The 19,135-nt window shown below is 38.9% G+C and overlaps 1 protein-coding gene across 1 annotated transcript in view; it reads right to left on the bottom strand.

The window, feature by feature from the left end:
* The window catches only part of TIPARP (TCDD inducible poly(ADP-ribose) polymerase), a 31,021-nt gene that overhangs the window by 896 nt on the left and 10,990 nt on the right, over positions 1–19,135 (bottom strand). Inside the window, exons 2-4 of the mRNA XM_015815392.1 lie at positions 7,956–8,124; positions 7,031–7,212; positions 2,742–3,011 (exon numbers count right to left, since the gene is read on the bottom strand). Of these exons, the coding sequence (XP_015670878.1) occupies positions 2,742–3,011; positions 7,031–7,212; positions 7,956–8,124 (621 nt within the window). The remainder of the gene's footprint in view (positions 1–2,741; positions 3,012–7,030; positions 7,213–7,955; positions 8,125–19,135) is intronic.

The following is a 19,135-nucleotide window of genomic DNA, read 5'->3' as shown; positions in this document are numbered from 1 at the left end:
TCGTAAGTCGAGGACTAAACCGGTCGTAAGTCAAGGACTACCCAATCGGTCGTAAGTCAAGGACTTTCCCTGCCCGGGAGCGCCGCACATGTGTGGTTCCGCCGCCTGCGCCGGCCGAGGCATAGCTGGCAAGCGGCAGAGACGGAGCAGGCTGACCACCAGCTGGCCCAGCCCAAGGGAGGTAAGGCACCCGCCGGAAAAGGGGAAAAAATGGCGGACAAAAAAAATGGTGGACAGCCTTGCTTGGCGACCCCCGTGAAATGGTCGATCGACCCCAAATGGGGTTGCGACCCATAGGTTGAGAACCGCTGGCCTAATGGAACTTAAAGAGCAAGACATTTTGTAGACCCTGGAGTTTGAGTGGTATATCTTTGCCTGAAATAATCTCCAAAGCTGTCCTCGATTCATGTCTGGAGGACTGGGTGACTTGCTTTCCCCACTGCTTATCTGGTGCTCTTAGCTATCCTTAACAATTGTTCCCATTGCCATTGTTTATCCTGCTTCCTTTGTGCCTGTTTCGATTTGTTGCCAAATGGTATCGCCTGATCTTTGCACACACAGAATGTGAGAAACCAAAGAAATTGGTTGATTCCACTAGTTTTCTCTGTTGAATGACATCTGCCAACAAGACCAATCACAGTCTTGCAACAAGAATGATTACTACTGGCCTGTACTTGCCATGCCTAAGCTGTTTCCTGAGCTTCTCTTTCTACATCCCATTCTGTCATCACCTGAGTTAGATAAAATTAAGGCTGTTAAATTTCAAAGCACCATGATTTATTTTTCAGCAGGGACCAAAGCAGTTATACTGCACATGGTTGAGAGCACCATTGCACAGTTCTCCTAGATCCCTAATATAGCGCAACTCTTTAGGGAAGCAAAATGACACCAAACATGGCAGCCTTGGGTTAAAAGGGAAGTGTAGACTTACTTAATGGATAAGTATACATAAGTCTTTACATGCTTTGCAACCTCTGTGAATACTATTCAGTTTAAAGGGGGAAATACTACTTTCACATTAGTAAAGCTAAAGATGGTGTACAGGTAGTTGTCCCTTAATGACTAAATGTTTTACGACCATTTGAAGTTATGATGGCCATGGAATGAGTGCTTTAGGGCCCAAAAAGGACTTTAGCCATCATAAATGATCAGGCTGCTCCCCTACATTCACGTGATTGCATGTCAGGCAGGTCAGTTTACAATCGGCCCTGGCCTTCTGTGGTCATGTGATTGTGAAGCATGATTTATTTTTTTTTGGCCGGCTTCTGAAAAAAAAAAAAGGCCTATTCAATGGAAGGGGTTTGCTTAACATCAATTTACCGGTACTTAATGATTGCTGCAAAAAGGGTAGAAAATTACTTCTGGTCATGTGGGTGCTTGATGTATGACAACAACTGTAATTCCAAGCTAAATTACAGTCATAAGTTGAAGACTACTTGTAGACCTGCCTTACTTGTAGGCTGGGAATGAGATGGAGGCAACTCCATTGAGACATGGCAGAAAGAAAAACAATGCCAGGTCATGTTTGTATCATGCTTAAATGAAACAGGGAAAGGTTCTAGCAATACAGAAGCTAATTATAAAATGCAGGAATAGTAGCATTGCAAAACTCGTCTCCTGGGTCTACCACCTGCCTTTCTTCTTAAGGAGAACATTAATTCTGACAAAATAGTCAAATAGGACTAAGATTTAGAAAACAATTATAAGTTGCTAATCTGTAACATTTCAGAGGGAAAGCTGGGAACTAGAATATTTGGTTCTACCATAACATTAATTTACTTTAGTGGGTTGTTTTTTTTAATAGAAAACGCTAGCTTTCCCCCAGCCCAGATGGTACTTTTACTATCAGCATACAGTACAATATATAGAGGTGATGTTCCAGGGGGCGAAAAGCAAATAAAATTTGATTTTGTAGCTCTATTTGTAGGATATATCACTGGGATTTCTGCTCTTCTCAGTTTTGGGTTAGAAGCTAAAACATGGTGCCAACTTAACAAAACGAGAGAAGCCAGGAAGCTCTATTCAAATTCAATCAGGCCAAACAAAACAGCTGTTCATCATGAAGGCTGGGTGCTTCAACAAAAGGCCTCTTTCATAGGTTGAAAAAGAGATGCAGGTTTTAGTTCAGAGGGTAGCTTTCAGCAAAGCAGGAACCACTTTTTCTGTCTAGGAGGCACTCCTTCTGAACGATTTGCACACAACAATGGCCATTCCTCATATTTCCCTACAGGCAGCTTCTGCCTGCAATTTTCCCCACTCCAATGTAGCTGAAGTCCTTGTTTGTGTTTCTAAGGACAAACTCTTCACAGACATCTAGGCCAATATATAAGGTGGTGCAGCAACTGCCCAATTTAAGGAGCAAGGTTTGTTTAATTATTTAATTTATATGCCGCTTTTGCTATTTTTACAAATAACTCAAGGCAGCGAACACATCCAACAAACTTTTCTCCTCCTAGTTTCCTCCCAAGCAACAATCCTTATCAGGTGAGTTGGGATGAGTGTTTGTGATTGATCGAAGGTCACCGAGCAAGCTTTCATGGGTAAGGCAGGGCTAAAACTCAGACTTCCACTTTCTAGCCTGGCCCTTTAACCACTAGACTAGATCATACTGGCTCTCTTGTTGAAGGCATTGGCAGTAAAAAAAATCGTTTTCAAGAAATGTCACTATAATTGTGCCACCTGTCCCAAAACCGTGAAATAATGAAGTTAAACAGGAGGTTATTTATCTGATCTTGACTTACCTCTTGTACTTCTCCCACAAAAACTGGTTTTGAACTCGCAGTATTTTCAAGATTTTATATTTGGTCTCAGGCACAGTCTTATGAAAGAGATTATAAATGGTTCTGTAGCTTTTGTCTTCCTTTGAAACAGGCACTTGGATAAAGTCCTGAGCCGGGTCCATGCTAATCCATGTTTCTGGATAGAAACTGGGAGAGGTAACAGCACTTGGGGATAAAACTTGTGATGGGATAGATTCTGTCATTGGCACTGCCAGGTTGCCACTAAGTGTCCTGGAGAAATTTGGAGAGAAATGAAAGAAAAGGAATCAATAGGGTAGGTTTGCAACAGGGTTGGTTGACTTACAGATACCCTGTAAACTATTGCATAGTTTCAATCTATTATTTTCAGTCCATTTCTCTAACCCAGTGTTTCTTAAAAGCGTGGTCCCAGAACTCCTGGGAGTCCTCCAAGACCCTTTCAGGGGTCTGCAAAATAAAAACAATTTGCCAGATGTTGAAGATAGTTGCAAAAATTTAAAACACTACTCTTTTCATTGTTTACTTTTATTTGTCAAAAAATAAGAGGGACTTTTCATGAAAAATGTTTTATTTATGCTAATATCTAATGGGTTATTTGTTATTTTTACATGATTTTATAAATGAATATTCAATAAATACATCAATTTTAATTTTAATACTATTAAATACTATTTATTTTAATAATATTAGTTTTTAATACCACCAATAATATTGATAAATATAACCTATACAAAAAGCTGTTTGGGATTCCTCCATAATTTTTAAAAGTGGGAAGAGTGCTAAGAGAAAAAGTTTAAGAAATTATGCTCTAACCCCGTGGTGGCGAACCTATGGCCTCTCTGTGGGCGCACACGCTGTTGCCCCAGTCCTAGGCCTTCAGCTGGGTTTTATAAAACCTTTTCACTTTAGTCCTCCACTGCCGTGTGGGGAAAAAAAAGGTTCAATCAATCAATCAATTTCAACTTCTCATGGGGAAAAAAAAGATCTTGCAAAGTTGGAATCGATTGATTGAACTTTTTAGTCCCACCCAGTCTGCCGTTACCACCACAGCCACACCCACCCAATGGGCCACGCCCACCCGGCACCCGACGATAGGTAAGTGGGTTTTGGATTTCAGTTTGGGCACTCAGTCTCCAAAAGGTCCGCCATCACTACTCTAACCTCTCACCCTGATGCCGAACATTTTGGTCTTCTAATGTGTTAGTGATCCTTTTCTGTTATCTGAACTTTGGTAAGCATTATCTCTTCACTGAAGTTATTAATGAAAATACTTAAGACTCTTGTGTCTTGAACTGAACCGCAACGCATACCAGTTTGATGAAGAACCACTGATGACTTACTCTTTAATACAGCTTTCAAATTGGCTACGAATCCAATCAATAAATATACCCTCCATCCCATTCTTGCTAAACCATGTCATTAGCACTTTGTCAGATATTTTGCTGAAGTCTAGATTTATTATCTCCACAGCCTTCCCTCAACTAAGGAAGTTCCCCAATCTGAAAATAAGATTTATTCCCCAGAAATCCATGCTGAATTCTGCATAATTTTTACAGATCTATCTCTCATGACCTATTCTGGGATCTTCCCATATAGCAATGTCAGACTGATTGATAGTCCGTATCTTGTATCCTTCCTTTTCTCATTTTGTAAGACAGGAATATATCTTCCTTTCCCAGGTTTGTGTTATTTTGAACTCTGTCCATGCTCCTTTTATAGATTTTTGGCCAGACTATTGTCAGGTTACTTCTGTATCCTAGAATGCAAGTATCTCTGACCTAGAAGGAATTATTTCATTTAAGTCAGTACATACTCTCACTTATATTTCTGTCAAGCCCAAACTGAGAGAAATTCTTTCCTCAACTAGGTTTTCCTAACTGTTTGGTGGAATTTCTTACATTTAGAAGGTATCTGATGAAATACTCTTAGTTGTTATTAACATGTTTCCTATGGGTACCTTATATCTGAATTTTAGTTATCTTGACCCAATCTCTACAAATTTGGGCTACTTGCATATTGTTGCCTTTGGTGACTTATTTTTCTTTCAAGCTCCTTTATACCGTATATGCATAAACACACAGGTTTGAGGTTTTTTTTTCAGATATTCACTTTATAGTTACATTATTTTCTTCCACTGTAATTATTGTAATTATCCCCAACTGAGTTTTTAGTTATGTTATTTTTAGGAATTCCCATTCCTACCCATCTTGAATTCCCTTTCCCCATTCCTTTTGCTGTCATATAATCTTATTAATCCTTGTTTTGATCAGTGTATGTTAAAATTTGCACCTTTAATTGCATTCTGCTTAGTGTCCCATCCCAAATGGAATTTCAGCATTCCTTGGTCACTTTTGCTCAAATTCACATTCTCTATTAGCTCTTCCCCTATTGGTTAAGTCAAACAAAGAATGGCTAATCTCTCTTGTCTCCTAGACAAGAGAAAGGTCAGGAATTTCCTGGAAGTAGAGGGCTTGGCAGAGTTCGTCTCCCAGCAAATTGCTGCAGTAATTAAAACCTCCCATCACAACTAATTGATGCTTGTTGAAAGATCAGCAATTTTCTCCTTAAAAATAACCACATTTTCTCTTTGGTTGGATGATCAATGGTAGACACCAACAATGAAACTATTTTTAATCCATTTATTTTAAATCTAATGCTCTCAATAGAGCTATAAACAGTATATGTGCTGAACTACGGCAATTCCAAATACCTATTAACTAGCTCTTAGAAAGCAAATAATGCACCAGAAAGATCCAGATGAGGTCAATTCCATTTTTGGTCCTTTCAAAGTCAATGTGGTTCATGCTAAATATAAATAGTTTTTCAAAGGAATTTAAAGGGAACTTGAGTGCAAAGTTGACTGGATCCAGCTAATGGTGTTATAAGCAAAGCCATCCAAAGAATTAGGATTCAATTCCAAAATAAGTGTATGCCACACAGTAATTTTGTCAAAATATATATGGTCATGTTTCCAGAATATTTGCAGGTTGATCACTTTGACATTGAACTGTTCAGCAGTCCAACCTGCCTCATTCCCAACAAAACAGAAAACAAACTTTAAAAACATCAGGAGAAACTGCTGAGAACTGGAAAGTGACTTGAAAATGGAAGTCCTTTTTCAGCCCATGCAGAAAAAAGGGCTCCTCAAATGTTTTTTTCCTATTAAAATCAAAATTTTACAAGTTTTTAAAATCATTTGTGGCTGCATAGTTTTGCCAATTTAACAAAAGCAAATTGTGTAAAGCTAGTGCAATTCTACCCTTATTAAAAAAAAGTTATGTTCAAGCTAGTTTGTTTCCTTTAGCATAATTGAAAACTGTGTACCCTGTACAATCCAATCAGATTAGTAGCTAGTCAAGGGAGCAGAATCGTTTAAAGAGAGGATTAATAGAAATTCAATAGAAAAAAGAGGGAAGAAAACAGGAGCACAATTCAGTTCAGTGTTTCCACAATAGAAACCAATGCAATTAGTATCTACAGTTAAATGAAAGACATCTGAGAGGATTGCCAGGCAGAGTTGATGGCATCTGCAGTCCAAATAGGACGGGTAACTCCACTGCTAAGTAATGTGGATGTAAGGCGTGACATCACATGATCATACCAACTTATGACAGCAGTTCAGGCTGTCCCTGTTGCTGTGATTAGGTGAATTCTGCATGGTTGCAGTGTCCTACACTCAAGCAATCACCATCTGTGACCTCCTGTTGGCTTTTGCATTAACTTTGCCTATTTGAAGCTGACAATGCAGATAGCAAATGGCAGTTCATGTGACTGTGGGATGCTGTGGTGTCTTAATTGTGAAGTTGCAATCATGTCACTGTACGGATGCTGCAATGGCCATAACTACAAGGACTGCCCTCAAATACCCTCATTCAGTGCCATCGTAAACTTGAACACTCACTGAATGGGTAAATCTTGAATGAGGACTATCTGTGGTATTAGAAGAACATTTAACAAAGCCACTGTCTGTTCTATGTGTCTCTTTCTATTATGTTGAGTATGCGTTTGTGTGTGCATGATGGAGGAATAGATTGTTTATTTGTTTATTGATGCTGTTTTGGTTTTAGTTGTTGGCAGCAGCTTTTAGCTGTATGTAAGCACCAGGAGGGAAGAATACGATGTTTTACAAAAAACAAAAGAATCGGCTAACACTATGACCAAGATAAGAAACGCATTAAAGCTACATAATCAATTTATATTGCATACCTGTGCCACCACCCATGGTTATTATTGAGGACCTCAAGAGATACAAGGAAGTTTGCAATACTTACTGCAAAAACGGCATGAGAATCACACAGGAGCGGAAGAGAGGTCTCTTCTTGATTTCTCTTCGAACACACGCATTTTGCTGGAAACCATCTTTAATGTTCAGGATGTAACGATTGTGCCATGTAACAAATCGGACCTCTGCCAACCCTCGGTAGTTGGCTTCTTCTATCAGTCGTACTACAGGCTGTTTGAAAAAAAAAATCACTTAAATCTATTTCATGTTCAACTTTTTTATTTCATAGAATTACTCATCAGAGTAACCAATACTTCCATCCTCCTTTCAAACACAGCCAAGCTTTCTTACTAATTTTAGTAGAAATGGAATCATACATAATGACCTGCTCATAGGTAGGACAGACCCACTCAAATCAACAAGCCTTAAGTTAATGATAGACATCTAGATCTAAAACCATTGAAATCAAAGCAACCCCAACCCAGAAGAAGGATCTTTCACAATAGATCATATTTTCTCTGGATGCTGGGAATTACATTGCCCTAACAAATGAAATGCCACATGTAAATTTGAAACAGTCTGGTTCAACTTTGGCTGAAAGTCTCAATTTCTTCATACAAGGAAGTAGATGAATAAATGAATATAATATGTATGTATGTAAATCCTTTGAGCACATCCCTTATTTCTGTATTAAGAAAATTACTGTTCTCTGGACAGCACCGTCAAGCATTCAAGGCTCTTAAGACCAACCAAAGGGGCTGAGTTTGTACAATTCACTATGCCACAAAAAGAAGTCATGTTATAAGGCTAACTAAGCCTAGCATGAAGTACAAACACAACCATTTGGTCTTTAACTGATCTGATTAAACATGCTGCAGAAACCTAATTAGAGTAAGCTTCCTGACTAAGTGGTAATTTCAAAGCAAATTTCCACAACCAAACCCAGTATATTACCCCAGTGATAGGAAAATTACCTCAGAATATTCTCTCCAGCCAAAGTGATCCCTGCAGAAATATTTCCAGACTGTATAATAGTTGGAGTCAGTACTTGTGCAGACAGGTGTAGACAGTCTCCTCAACCGGTCAAACTCAGTTGTATCATAAAACGTCAGGGCACTCAGGTCTACTAAAAACTCCTGACCTCTGAAGAAGAGAAGATGACAAAAGGTTTAGTTCCTCCATTTGTTCAGAAATGGATTGAAAGCTATATCAGCAGTACTATTTTTACAAGCGCTGCCTTCTGGGACTGAAAGCCAAAGTAAACTAGTTCTTAAATGCATAGAAATAACTAACTATAGGTTTCCCATTATTCTCTAATCCCTTAATCAACCCTCAACTCTCCATCCCCTGGAGCTTTAATTTAGCTTAGCTTCTGCTTCAAACAGATCTGCAAGAAGGATATTACTAATTAGAATGTTCTAACAGTTTCTATGTAGACATATAAATCTTCCACAAAAATCTTCAGTCCTTCCATGCGCCATTCTTCTGGTAATTTTTATTTTAATAATACACATTATCTATTCTTTCCTAACTGTCTTTCTTAATTTGATCTGGAAACTGAACAGATTGAGTTGAAAACCTCTAGATGATTATCTGAATAAAGATGTAGAGTTTTTTAAAATATCTTTGTTGCCCCTGAAGTCTGCATTTTTGCAGCCTTGTTCTTATAATTTGAGCTATTGAGACCAAGGAATAGAAACTATGCTGCAACAAATATACAACCACCAGCACCACCATCCAAAACCAAGACCAGCTAGAATTTAATCTGCCTTCTTTGATTACTTGACCGGCATTGAAAGACTACCCCCTTCTTCATCACCACTGCGATAAATCCCAGATGGATTTATGCATATATAATGCAAGGCAATGCTTGCTTTGTAGAAATTTAGCTACCGACAAACATTATTTTGGGATTTAAGATGTTATGATAATATTGTTGAACTACTTCTAATAATAAAGGTCCTTTATGTTTTATATTATCACATATTTTATTACATTTAAATTATTTACTAAAATGCTGTACACTGCCTGCAACAGGTGGAGATATTTTTAAATTAAACAAACAAATGAACAAACTGTTCCTTTCTTCAGAGCACATTCATAAGCTGGGGATCTCCAGAAATGGGGATAGAACTATCCAAGGCTAAATACAACTCTTATGTACTTTCCAGTGTTGGCTGTGTTGGTCTCTCCATGTTCTGCATTGCTATGGAAATTCTTATGATAGGTGTGATTGCTTCTTTGGTTATTAGTGAGAACTCCAGCAAGTGGAAGATAACAAGATATTTTATGGTACCATTGTTTATTTGCAGTAAGTCATCATTTCCTTGTAAAACAGAAATGGGCAAAAGACAACTACTCCATATTTTTTGCACTGAGCATAGAGTTCATGGTTCAAATAACCCTTTCCAACTTCCTAATTATATGGCCTCCTCCAGGTGTAAGATAAGTTGTTTTGTCATGAGTAGTTTGTTACAGATCCATGGGCCTTTCTCCTTTTCTTCATTACCAACCCAAGGACTATTCCTACTTTGCACAAAGCCAATGGGATGAACATTCTGCCCTGTTTCATATACAACATGGACACTTAAGGCACTACTTAAAGAAACATTACTGGGTTTACACATAATGCTAATCAAAATCACATTATCCAGTGTCTACCTGTCAGAGGTAGATAATTTATTAGGAGATTAAATAGGATGGGAAACAGCAGGAGGAAAAGTATCACATTTCAAAACTCCACAGTTTACTCCATAGACCACTTTCTTGTATTCTTATAAAAACATACTGTAAGAACTCATTAAGAAATAAAGAAAAGTAGCACACTATTCAAGTAGCACTTGAATAGATTTTGCCTCACTATTACGTTTTGTTTTTATAACATTGCATCTATTTTAGTATTAACAGAAATGCTTTCATTTTGAAGCATGGAAGACTAAGAACAGAAATCCACACCAAGGTTTCATTGTCCCATTTGCTGGCAGTCAATTTAGATGGAGAAATACCCGAATGTGACATTTTTTTTTTAATAAACTCATCGCATTCTGAATTCAATCTGACAACTGCTTTTGTGAGCATGATACGTATTGATTGCCTGCACATTCCAAGGGAGCTGCAGTTTATATTGTCCTCTTACAATTTAAGCTCCCAAAGCCTTAGAGGCAAAGGAAGACTTTTTTTAAAAAATTGTTATTTCTCATAATATTATAGGGAGCAAAGTATTCTCTCTGGGAGCTCATCTACAATTCTTTTTAATGGGGGCAATCATTCTTTGAGTTTTCAGGAAAATCTATGGAGTGTTTTCTAGTACAGATATTCCCCAACTATTCATTTTGGACATTGCTTCAATAAGTTTGAAGTAAGATAACTTGAGGCTCCCCTTCCCATCTAGCAGCTTGAAAGCATGCAAATGCAAGTAGATAAATAGGTATCACTTTGGTGGAAAGGTGACACTGTTCCATGTGCCTCGGCATATAGTCATGCTGGTCACATGACCATGGAAATTCTTCGGACAACCCTGGCTCCCTTGGCTAAGAAACGGAGAAGAGCACTAACCCTAGAGTTAGGCACGACCTGGACAGGGAAACCTTTAGCTTTAACTTGGGTCTGTTTGAGAACTACCTAATTCAGATTTAATTCAGAAATTTGTTTTGGAGACTCTTAAAGTTTTGTGCTTTCAATTTACCATAGGAAAGCATAAAAAAAAATCAAATGGCTCTATCTTTTTTTTTTACTTTTCCAAAAAATTTCGATAACCTATTCAGGCTCAGATATCTCTTCTTAGAGGACTTCACCTACCAGATTCCAGATGGATAGCATTTCAGAGACACACTTATCTATTTGAATCTTCCAGCCTCACTGTGAGTACCGTATTTGCGAGGAAACTATTTGTTCAAATCTTTGTATGACTTGACTCCCGTCTCCCTTCTACAACAACCTCATAAAAGAGTGCATATCAAACAACAGCTATGAAGATAGTAATTAGCATTAGCTCTTAGACTTGCATGCTGCTTCACAGTGCTATACAGCTTTCTCTAAGTGATTTACAGAGTCAGCATATTGCCCCCAACAATCTGGGTCCTCATTTTACCAACCTCAGAAGGATGGAAGGCTGAGTCAACCTTGAGCCCATCAGGATCGAACCCCTGGCTGTGGGCAGAATTAGTCTACAATACTGCATTCTAACCCCTGCGCCACCATGGATAGGGATACACTCACAAAGAGCTAATGACTTCCGAAGCTATGTCAATCCCACTGTGGGCAAGGAGATAAATCGGCAACACTTAAAACTGTTTTTGCTGGATTGATTCATTAATTTCATAAGCACACTTTTCTTACTTATATAATGTGGAAAAAAACCCACACAATTTGAATGGCAAGTTAAGAAGCAGAGTATGAACATAGTGAAAGGAAGGATGAGTTATAAGAACAGAAAGGTATGGGGATGTATAATAAATGGTGTAAACAAATTTAGCTATTTTTTAAAAATTTTCTAATCATTTATTCTAATTACTACTTCTCATTGCTTTTCTGTGTTTTGCATATGGTTGCTTACTTTAAAAGGAATTAGGCTGGTGGCTATGCACATGTGCATGTGAAACTGCATGGTGATTTAGAAATTCAAAATTCAAATTCTGTATTGCCACACAGCTCTTGTTTGCAATTTCCTGTGCCTTCCAGATGTACTAAATGGCAATTACCAGAGCATGGAGTCATGCACCAAATTTACTGTATGGCTCCTTTGAAACACAGCACTCAACCTTAGTTTAAAAAGTCCCTGTGAAAGAAAATAAGATTTAAAAATTGCTAAGGATGCACAGTCTAAATATACTCCTGTTTTGTGGACTATAAGAATGTTTTCCAGTTACTCTTAATTAAATGGTGGTAGGGCGAGAGGAAGATTTGTAAGATTCTTTATTAAGTGGACTGGGAAATGAAGTGGCAAAGATTCCCCAGTATGAGCTCTAAGGACAATAACAACATATGATGAACTTATCACTTTTGTCTCTACAGCCACATTCTGTTCTTAATGTACCTTATAAGAGACATACAGCATCTCTAAATCAGCCTCTAATCAAAGGAAGGGTTGAATTCAGCTTGCTTTGCAGGAGAAGGCATGCAAAAATGTGCTAAAGTTCATCAACTCTCTTTAAAGCCTCTATAACAGATTACAAACACTACGCTGTTCTTACCACCCTGATAGCTGAATGAAAAAGATCTGCCAGCTCTAGTAATAAAAACCAAGGGTTACATTTAAAAAATGGGGAGTAAAACTAAAGGTAAAGACCAAACTAATGACAATAAGTAGAACAACCAGCCTTAGAACTGACAATGAAGATAATTGGAGTGGTAGATGGCTTCTATTGTTGATCAACCATCAACAGAAAAGAAATAAACAGTCAAGAAATACACCACAGAGTAGAACAGTCATGAATGCCTTGGGAAATATATTCAAATGCTGTGGTGCATCTCTACCTACAAAGATCAGAATTGTGTAAGCAACAGTTTTCCTTCTGAAATTCTATGGAAGTGAAAGTTGGTTTTTGAAGAAGCAGGATATGAAGAATTGATTGTGCCAAGATCCAGCTCTCTGGAGAAAGCTCTAAAGATGGAAAGGGGGAAAGAAAGACAAGAAGATAAGGGAGGGGGATACACTCGACTACAGTGAGGATGACTGCACCATCAGAAGAGCTGAAAGACCAAGTTAGGATAGACTGTCATTAAGAAAATCTATGTGGTTGCTAAGAGTTGAAAATGACCTAATGGCACACAATCAAATGAGATGTTTTTAAAACACTCTCCCATCCAAACTTTGCAGTAGATCTGTGCTGAAGATGGCATCTGCTTTTAGTGAATTTGCTACTTGAAAAGGCCAACCCACTTCTGAGGAGCCTATGAGGAAGACATTGCCCTCTTTGTTCTTACTCAAAACAGATCTGTGCCGGGTGGAATCTCAAAGTTCAGTTAAAGTGTGCAAGACTACTATTACTAAAGGTTTCAATATGGGTTATAGTTTCTTGCAATCTACCCCACCCAATAAACGGCACATATTCCCCCTGTAAATGAGAAGTCACACTTTGCACTCATAGACTGCATTTGCTATTCAAGACAAGGGCTCCAAAATCTACAGAACTGGACTCTACTGCAAGAAACTTCTTTAAGCAAGCTTGTTTCTTGTCAGTAGCTAAAATATTTCCAACTGGTTTTATTAATTTGCATTTCACAAAAAAGAATCAAAGCCATTTCTGCTAGAGGCAGAATTTTAACCCTAGCACAGTGGTGGTGAACTTATGGCACAGGTGCCAGAGGCGGCAGTCAGAATCCTCTCTGTGGGCACGCGTGCCGTCGCCCTAGTCCTAGGCCTTCAGCTGGGTTTTATAGAACTTTTTCGCTTTAGGTCTCCGCCAGGTACAAAAAAAAAGGTTCAATCTGTCAGTCAATTTCAACTTCTCGTGGGAAAAAAAAATCTTGCAAAGTTGGAATTGATTGAACTTTTTAGTCCCACCCAATCTGCCATTACCACCGCAGCCACGCCCAGCCAATGGGCCACGGCCACCCAATGGGCCACGGCCACCCAATGGGCCACGCCCACCCGGCACCCGACGATGCATAAGTGGGTTTTGGGTTGCAGTTTGGGCACTCGGTCTCTAAAAGGTTCTCCATCATTGCCGTAGCATTTAGTCAAAAAGGGAGCCTAGTGGAGAAGATGCTTGCCTCCCACTCGGAAGGTTGAGAGTTCAATCCTAGGTAGCAGCAGATGTTCCTCTCCTAGGGCACAAAGAAAAAAATATATGCCGCAAACTCCACATAGGTGTCAGGAAGGTATCCAGCCAGTAAATGCTCAGCTCCATTCAGTTGCCCAGAGTCTACTCCAAATAGGGACTAAAGGGAGTTTTTTTATTTAATCAAAAAGGCTTGATCTTAAAAAAAAAAAGATAACATTGGAACATTCAAATAATTGGATGGTAAACCCCAGAACTGTAGGCTAAGCCTAGAAATTGAAAAAATACCCCAGAACAAAGAAATTACTTCCATATTGTTGACAGGAATTCTTCATAGATATCTCTACAAGGTCACCCAGAAGTCAAGTTAAAAGTGGCACAGCAAAATTGCTTCTAATAATTTTGCTGAAATCTTTAGCAACTTCATATGAACATGTAAGGAGCCGAGCAACACTTAATCCTCAAATGTTAACTCAGTCCTGATTAGTCTAGATGTAATACAGTCCAGCTATACCAAGTCTCCTAACTTTTTGTAAGTTAGGAACAAGTTATCTAGCTAAGGAGAACTAGACACACCATTAACTAGCTAGCTGCGGGTAGGCTTTACAAGGGCTAACACAACAAACTATGTTCTTCCTCACACTTGGCTGTACACAGATTCATCCTTTTATATGCTAATTAACTCAACAATCAAGCTCACATTGATTGTTGAAATTGTAGTTTCCAAGAATCAGGTTACAGCATTTGTATCCTGGTGACATCTAGCACCTTAACTAGTGACTCCTCTGAGGGATGGATCAAGCTCAAACTGGTTTATGATTAGATCAGCTGACAAGGTTCTTGTGCTCATCAGTTTTAATATTTTATAATATTTGCTACTGGAAGTATATGTCTCAGTAGTCGAATAATTACATTTATTTAACAATTATATAAATTCTACAAAATGTTAAGAGAGAATGTGAGTTTGTTGAATTAATTAGTATATAAAAGGGAATAAACCTTTATCAATAATATCAATAATAATTTATTAAAATTTGTACGCCGTCCAACTCACAATAACTCTGGGTGGCTCAAAATTATCCATGTAATCTCAAAATGAATTCTGGATTATCATCTCAATTCTGCCCTACTACAACAACACTGGAGATACCATCAGCCTGCCTTACAGTGATTTGTGAAGATCAGAACTTTTGTGGATAGTACGCAGAAAGTACAACACGAAAGGGGAGATCTCAATGCCATGAAAGCTACAAAAATTCTACACTGATGAGAAGTGGTGACTTCGGCCTATCCAACCTCCTAAGAGTTGCCATTTGACAGGAGCCGCTGTGACACAGTAGTTAGAATGCAATATTGCCAGACTGATTCTGCTGACTGCCAGGAGTTCGATCCTTACCGACTCAAGGTTGACTCAGCCTTCCATCCTTCCGAGGTTGGTAAAAGAAAAAGAAGATACAGAATATTTTCAAACATGGAACTTATTTTATCAATGGCTAGAAAAACGGGATAGAGAGTAAGAATTTAACTTGTATTACTAAGCAAAACAAATCAACCCAGACAACACGTTGTTCATTAAGTGCTAATGAATTGTAATAATAGAAAATTAATAAAATATTTTTTTTAAAAAAAAGAGTGCAATATTGCCAGGCTGATTCTGCTGACTGCCAGCAGTTCGATCCTCACCGGCTCAGGGTTGACTCAGCCTTCTATCCTTCCGAGGTTGGTAAAATGAGGACTCTGATTGTTGGGGGCAATATGCTGACTCTGTAAAGAGTGGGCTGTAAAGCACTGTGAAGCAGTATGTAACTGCTATTGCTATTCCTTTGCTATCCTTCCAAGATTGGTAAAATGAGGACCCAGATTGTTGGGGGCAATATGCTGACTCTGTAAACCGCTTAGAGTGGGCTGTAAAGCACTGTGAAGCGGTATATAAGTGCTATTGCTATTCCTTTGCTATCCCTTCCAAGATTGGTAAAATGAGGACCCAGATTGTTGGGGGCAATATGCTGACTCTGTAAACCGCTGTGAAGCAGTATATAAGTCTAAGTACTATTGCTATTTCTCCTAGTTAAAAGTATTCATTTGCATCGTATGTTGATACTGCACAAGAGGGCACAGAAATGAGCGTGTGGAAGAGAGCCAGCCTTAGGTTGATTTCCATGCACAAGTTACACAATGGAAACTTCTGCAGACACGATTTTCCTAATCTGCACACAGGGTGAGGGTGTGGAAGCGGCATTCACATTCAATTAATGAATGCCTTGCTGAGAAAGACAGGGCAGGCTACAGGAGTCAGTTCATCATGCCATGAACGGCTTCCATGTACCATATTAACTTCAGCCTCCTGGCTAAAAGGCTCCTGACAGGAGACAGGAGGATACTGTGCCCCATCATTTAAGGCTTTGCTTCAGTGACTATGCCCTGATTCATCAGCACTGGTCAAGTGGTGTGTGCCCTGCAGTTAGAAGGGAGGAAGGAGGGAAACCACATGCAGAACAAGGTTTTGCTTAATCACTCTTGGAAACTGGCTGACAAAGCTCTTTGTTCCTCTTTTGCCAAACCCTTTGTGGCTTAGCAACAGTAGCTAGGCATGCACGCAACACAACCGAAGTCGACATATAATGCTATTCCTAGTTGTGAAGTTTTAAAGAAATTCAGTGAAGGAGAGTGTGTGGAAGTCAATGCCTCCTTTTCAGGCTACTGAGAAAACATAAAGCAGGACACTGAGCCATTTGCTATATGGAACACAGGGCAGGTTTGAGTGCCAACATCTCTGCCAAGATTATGCAGAAGCCGAGAATCTTTATCCCCTCCACAAAGACTGGGTTCTGGACAAATTGCAAGTTTGCTTGTGACTCTTATTTATGTATTTAAAAGATGTATGTAGCAGCCCATTTTATAACTAATTCTTGGCAGCTCCCAATCGAAAGTTAAAACAGCGTAAAAGTCATGTTAAAATTATAAAAATGAAACATACTGTATTTAAAACAAAAATCTGGTGCTAAGTCAAACCTCTGATGTGCAGCCATCTCATCTTATTCCAGTGTTTGGGGGGAAAGCCAAATCTTCATAGCTTTACCGAAATTGTCAATTTACAATTAAATAACAAAAAAGGCAAATTGAAACTTGAGACGTGGACTTCTATCATTCTGTTCTCTCCTGCCATCCCAAAAGCACTCCTATTATAGGACCATAGCAGTTCTAGAAACATTAATAGTTTGCACAATCTGCATTTCTAGGTGCAGAAATAAGGAAATGATAAGACTGGGGGAGGCATCACAGGTGACAGACTGACAAAAAGCCTGTTTCCAAAGAGACTTATAACCGTTTTTCATACTTATGACCATTGCAGCATCCCTATGATCAAAATTCGGATGCTTGGCAACTGGCATGTATTTATGGTGGTTGCAGTGTCCCGTGGTCATCTTTTGTGACTTTCTGACAAAGTCAATGGGGAAGCCAGATTCACTTAACAACTGTCTTACTAACTTAACATTGCAGTGATTCACCTAACAACTTGCCAAGAAAGGTCGTCAAATGGAGCAAAATTCACTTAGCAACTGTCTTGTTGACAACAGAAATTTGTGGTCGTAAGCTGAGGACTACCTGTATTGAAAGCAATTCTATTTAAGAAAGAAATGCTTAGATCTAGTAAAGACTAGGCCTGTATGGATGAAAAACCCTTGTCCACAAAACATTTTTCTAACATTTTACTAATTTTTATATTCTTAACAAAAGGAGAAAATGTCATTTCCTATTTTATCTTCTGAACAATAATCCTGTGAGGAAAGTTGGGCCGACAAGAAGTAACTAGAGCAGTGTTTCTCAACCTTGACAATTTTAAGGCATGTGGACTTCAACTCCCAGAATTCCACAGTCAGCAATGCTGGCTGTGGAATTCTGGGAGTTGAAGTCCACATGCCTTAAAATTGTCAAGGTTGAGAAACACTGAACTAGAGCATCATACTCTTCCTCATTACTATCCAACTGTAACTACTACATGACTACTACTACTTAGGGAAATGGGAATTGATATCATTCTGTGAGTGGATTTTATAATGCCTGAATTTACAAATTCTCAGTATTCATTTCTACCATATAAAGGCCAAGCACAAGCACATTTGATAGTGATATGCAAAACAGTTCGATTCAAACCAATTTCCTATCCCATGTTTAATGTGAAACTACCTGTTTCCAGAATTTTGGAAGTATCCTAAACCTGAAACAAAACTGCTTTGAATACAAAGTACTGTTCTGAGCTTGGAAACTTTTAAACATGTAAAAATATTTGGAGGATTTTTCCCCCCCACTTCATGGCTAACGAAACTAAAACACAGGTGGTAATCAGAAATTTCTTGCAACAATTGACTTGAATAGGCTAAACTAGATTGCTGCGTTTACCTATGCCTTATTTCCCTGTTAGGCTGCCATGCATTTATTACTACTATACAAGGAACAGACTGACCTAGATCAAACCAGGTGACAGCTGCTTCCCCAATCTTATCATCATAGTAACAGAAGTAAATAGGAGTGTGTTGACAGTTACCTACTCTGCCCCCACCACTTCCAACATGTGTCTTTCAGTTTTCTGAGATCTATAAGGAAAGAGTCTAATCACTTTGTTTCCTGTATAAACACAGCATATGAGCTTGCAGGAACTCATATCAGAGATATCCACAATCATTCAAAACTTCTCCCATTTAGATCTTTGATCCTTTTAGTCTTGGCACAGCCAAAGCATATAACTGATGTAATTCTAAGAACCAGCCCAGAAATCACCTGAAATCAAATTCATCTGTATTGATTCATAGCAAGTTATCTTCATTGAAACAGCATACAGGTAGTCCTCAGCTTATGACCATAATGGAGCCAGTCCATTATGATCATAAGTCAAGATGGTTGCAAACTGGGTCATTACGTGAGTGACCCAATTCTACAAACTTTTTTCCTGTGGTAGTCATTAATCAAATCACCATGGTCATTAAGTGAATCTGTGGTCATTAAGCAAACACAACTGTCATGAAGGGAGCCCACTGTTCACTATGGTGCATTTTTGCCAAAAATCAGAAGTAAATTCCAGCTTTTGGCAAAAATGGTGTAAACTGCCATCATGTGATCACAGGATGCTGCCAATAAGTATAAATGAGGATTAGTTGTCAAGCACCTGAATGTAGTCACATCAGAACTGGGGGGGTCATCAGAACTGGGTCACAAATACCTTTTGGAGGTTGAGTCAGGGGTCCCCAACCCCTGGTCCGTGGACCGGTATCGGGCCGTGGCATGCCAGCAACCGGTCCACACAAACAAGCAAAGCCCCATCCGTGGGATGCAGGCAGCACATAAAACCACACACTCTCCGGTCCGTGGAAAAACCTTTCTCCACGAAACCAGTCCCTGGTGCCCAAAAGGCTGGAGACCTTTGCTCTAAGCTA

The sequence above is a fragment of the Protobothrops mucrosquamatus genome, unplaced genomic scaffold (genome assembly GCF_001527695.2).
Source record: "Protobothrops mucrosquamatus isolate PMUCROS unplaced genomic scaffold, P.Mucros_1.0 scaffold341, whole genome shotgun sequence".
Lineage (NCBI taxonomy): Eukaryota > Metazoa > Chordata > Lepidosauria > Squamata > Viperidae > Protobothrops > Protobothrops mucrosquamatus.
The sequence above is the reverse complement of the archived record's forward strand: the minus strand, read 5'-3'. Positions and strand labels throughout refer to the sequence as shown.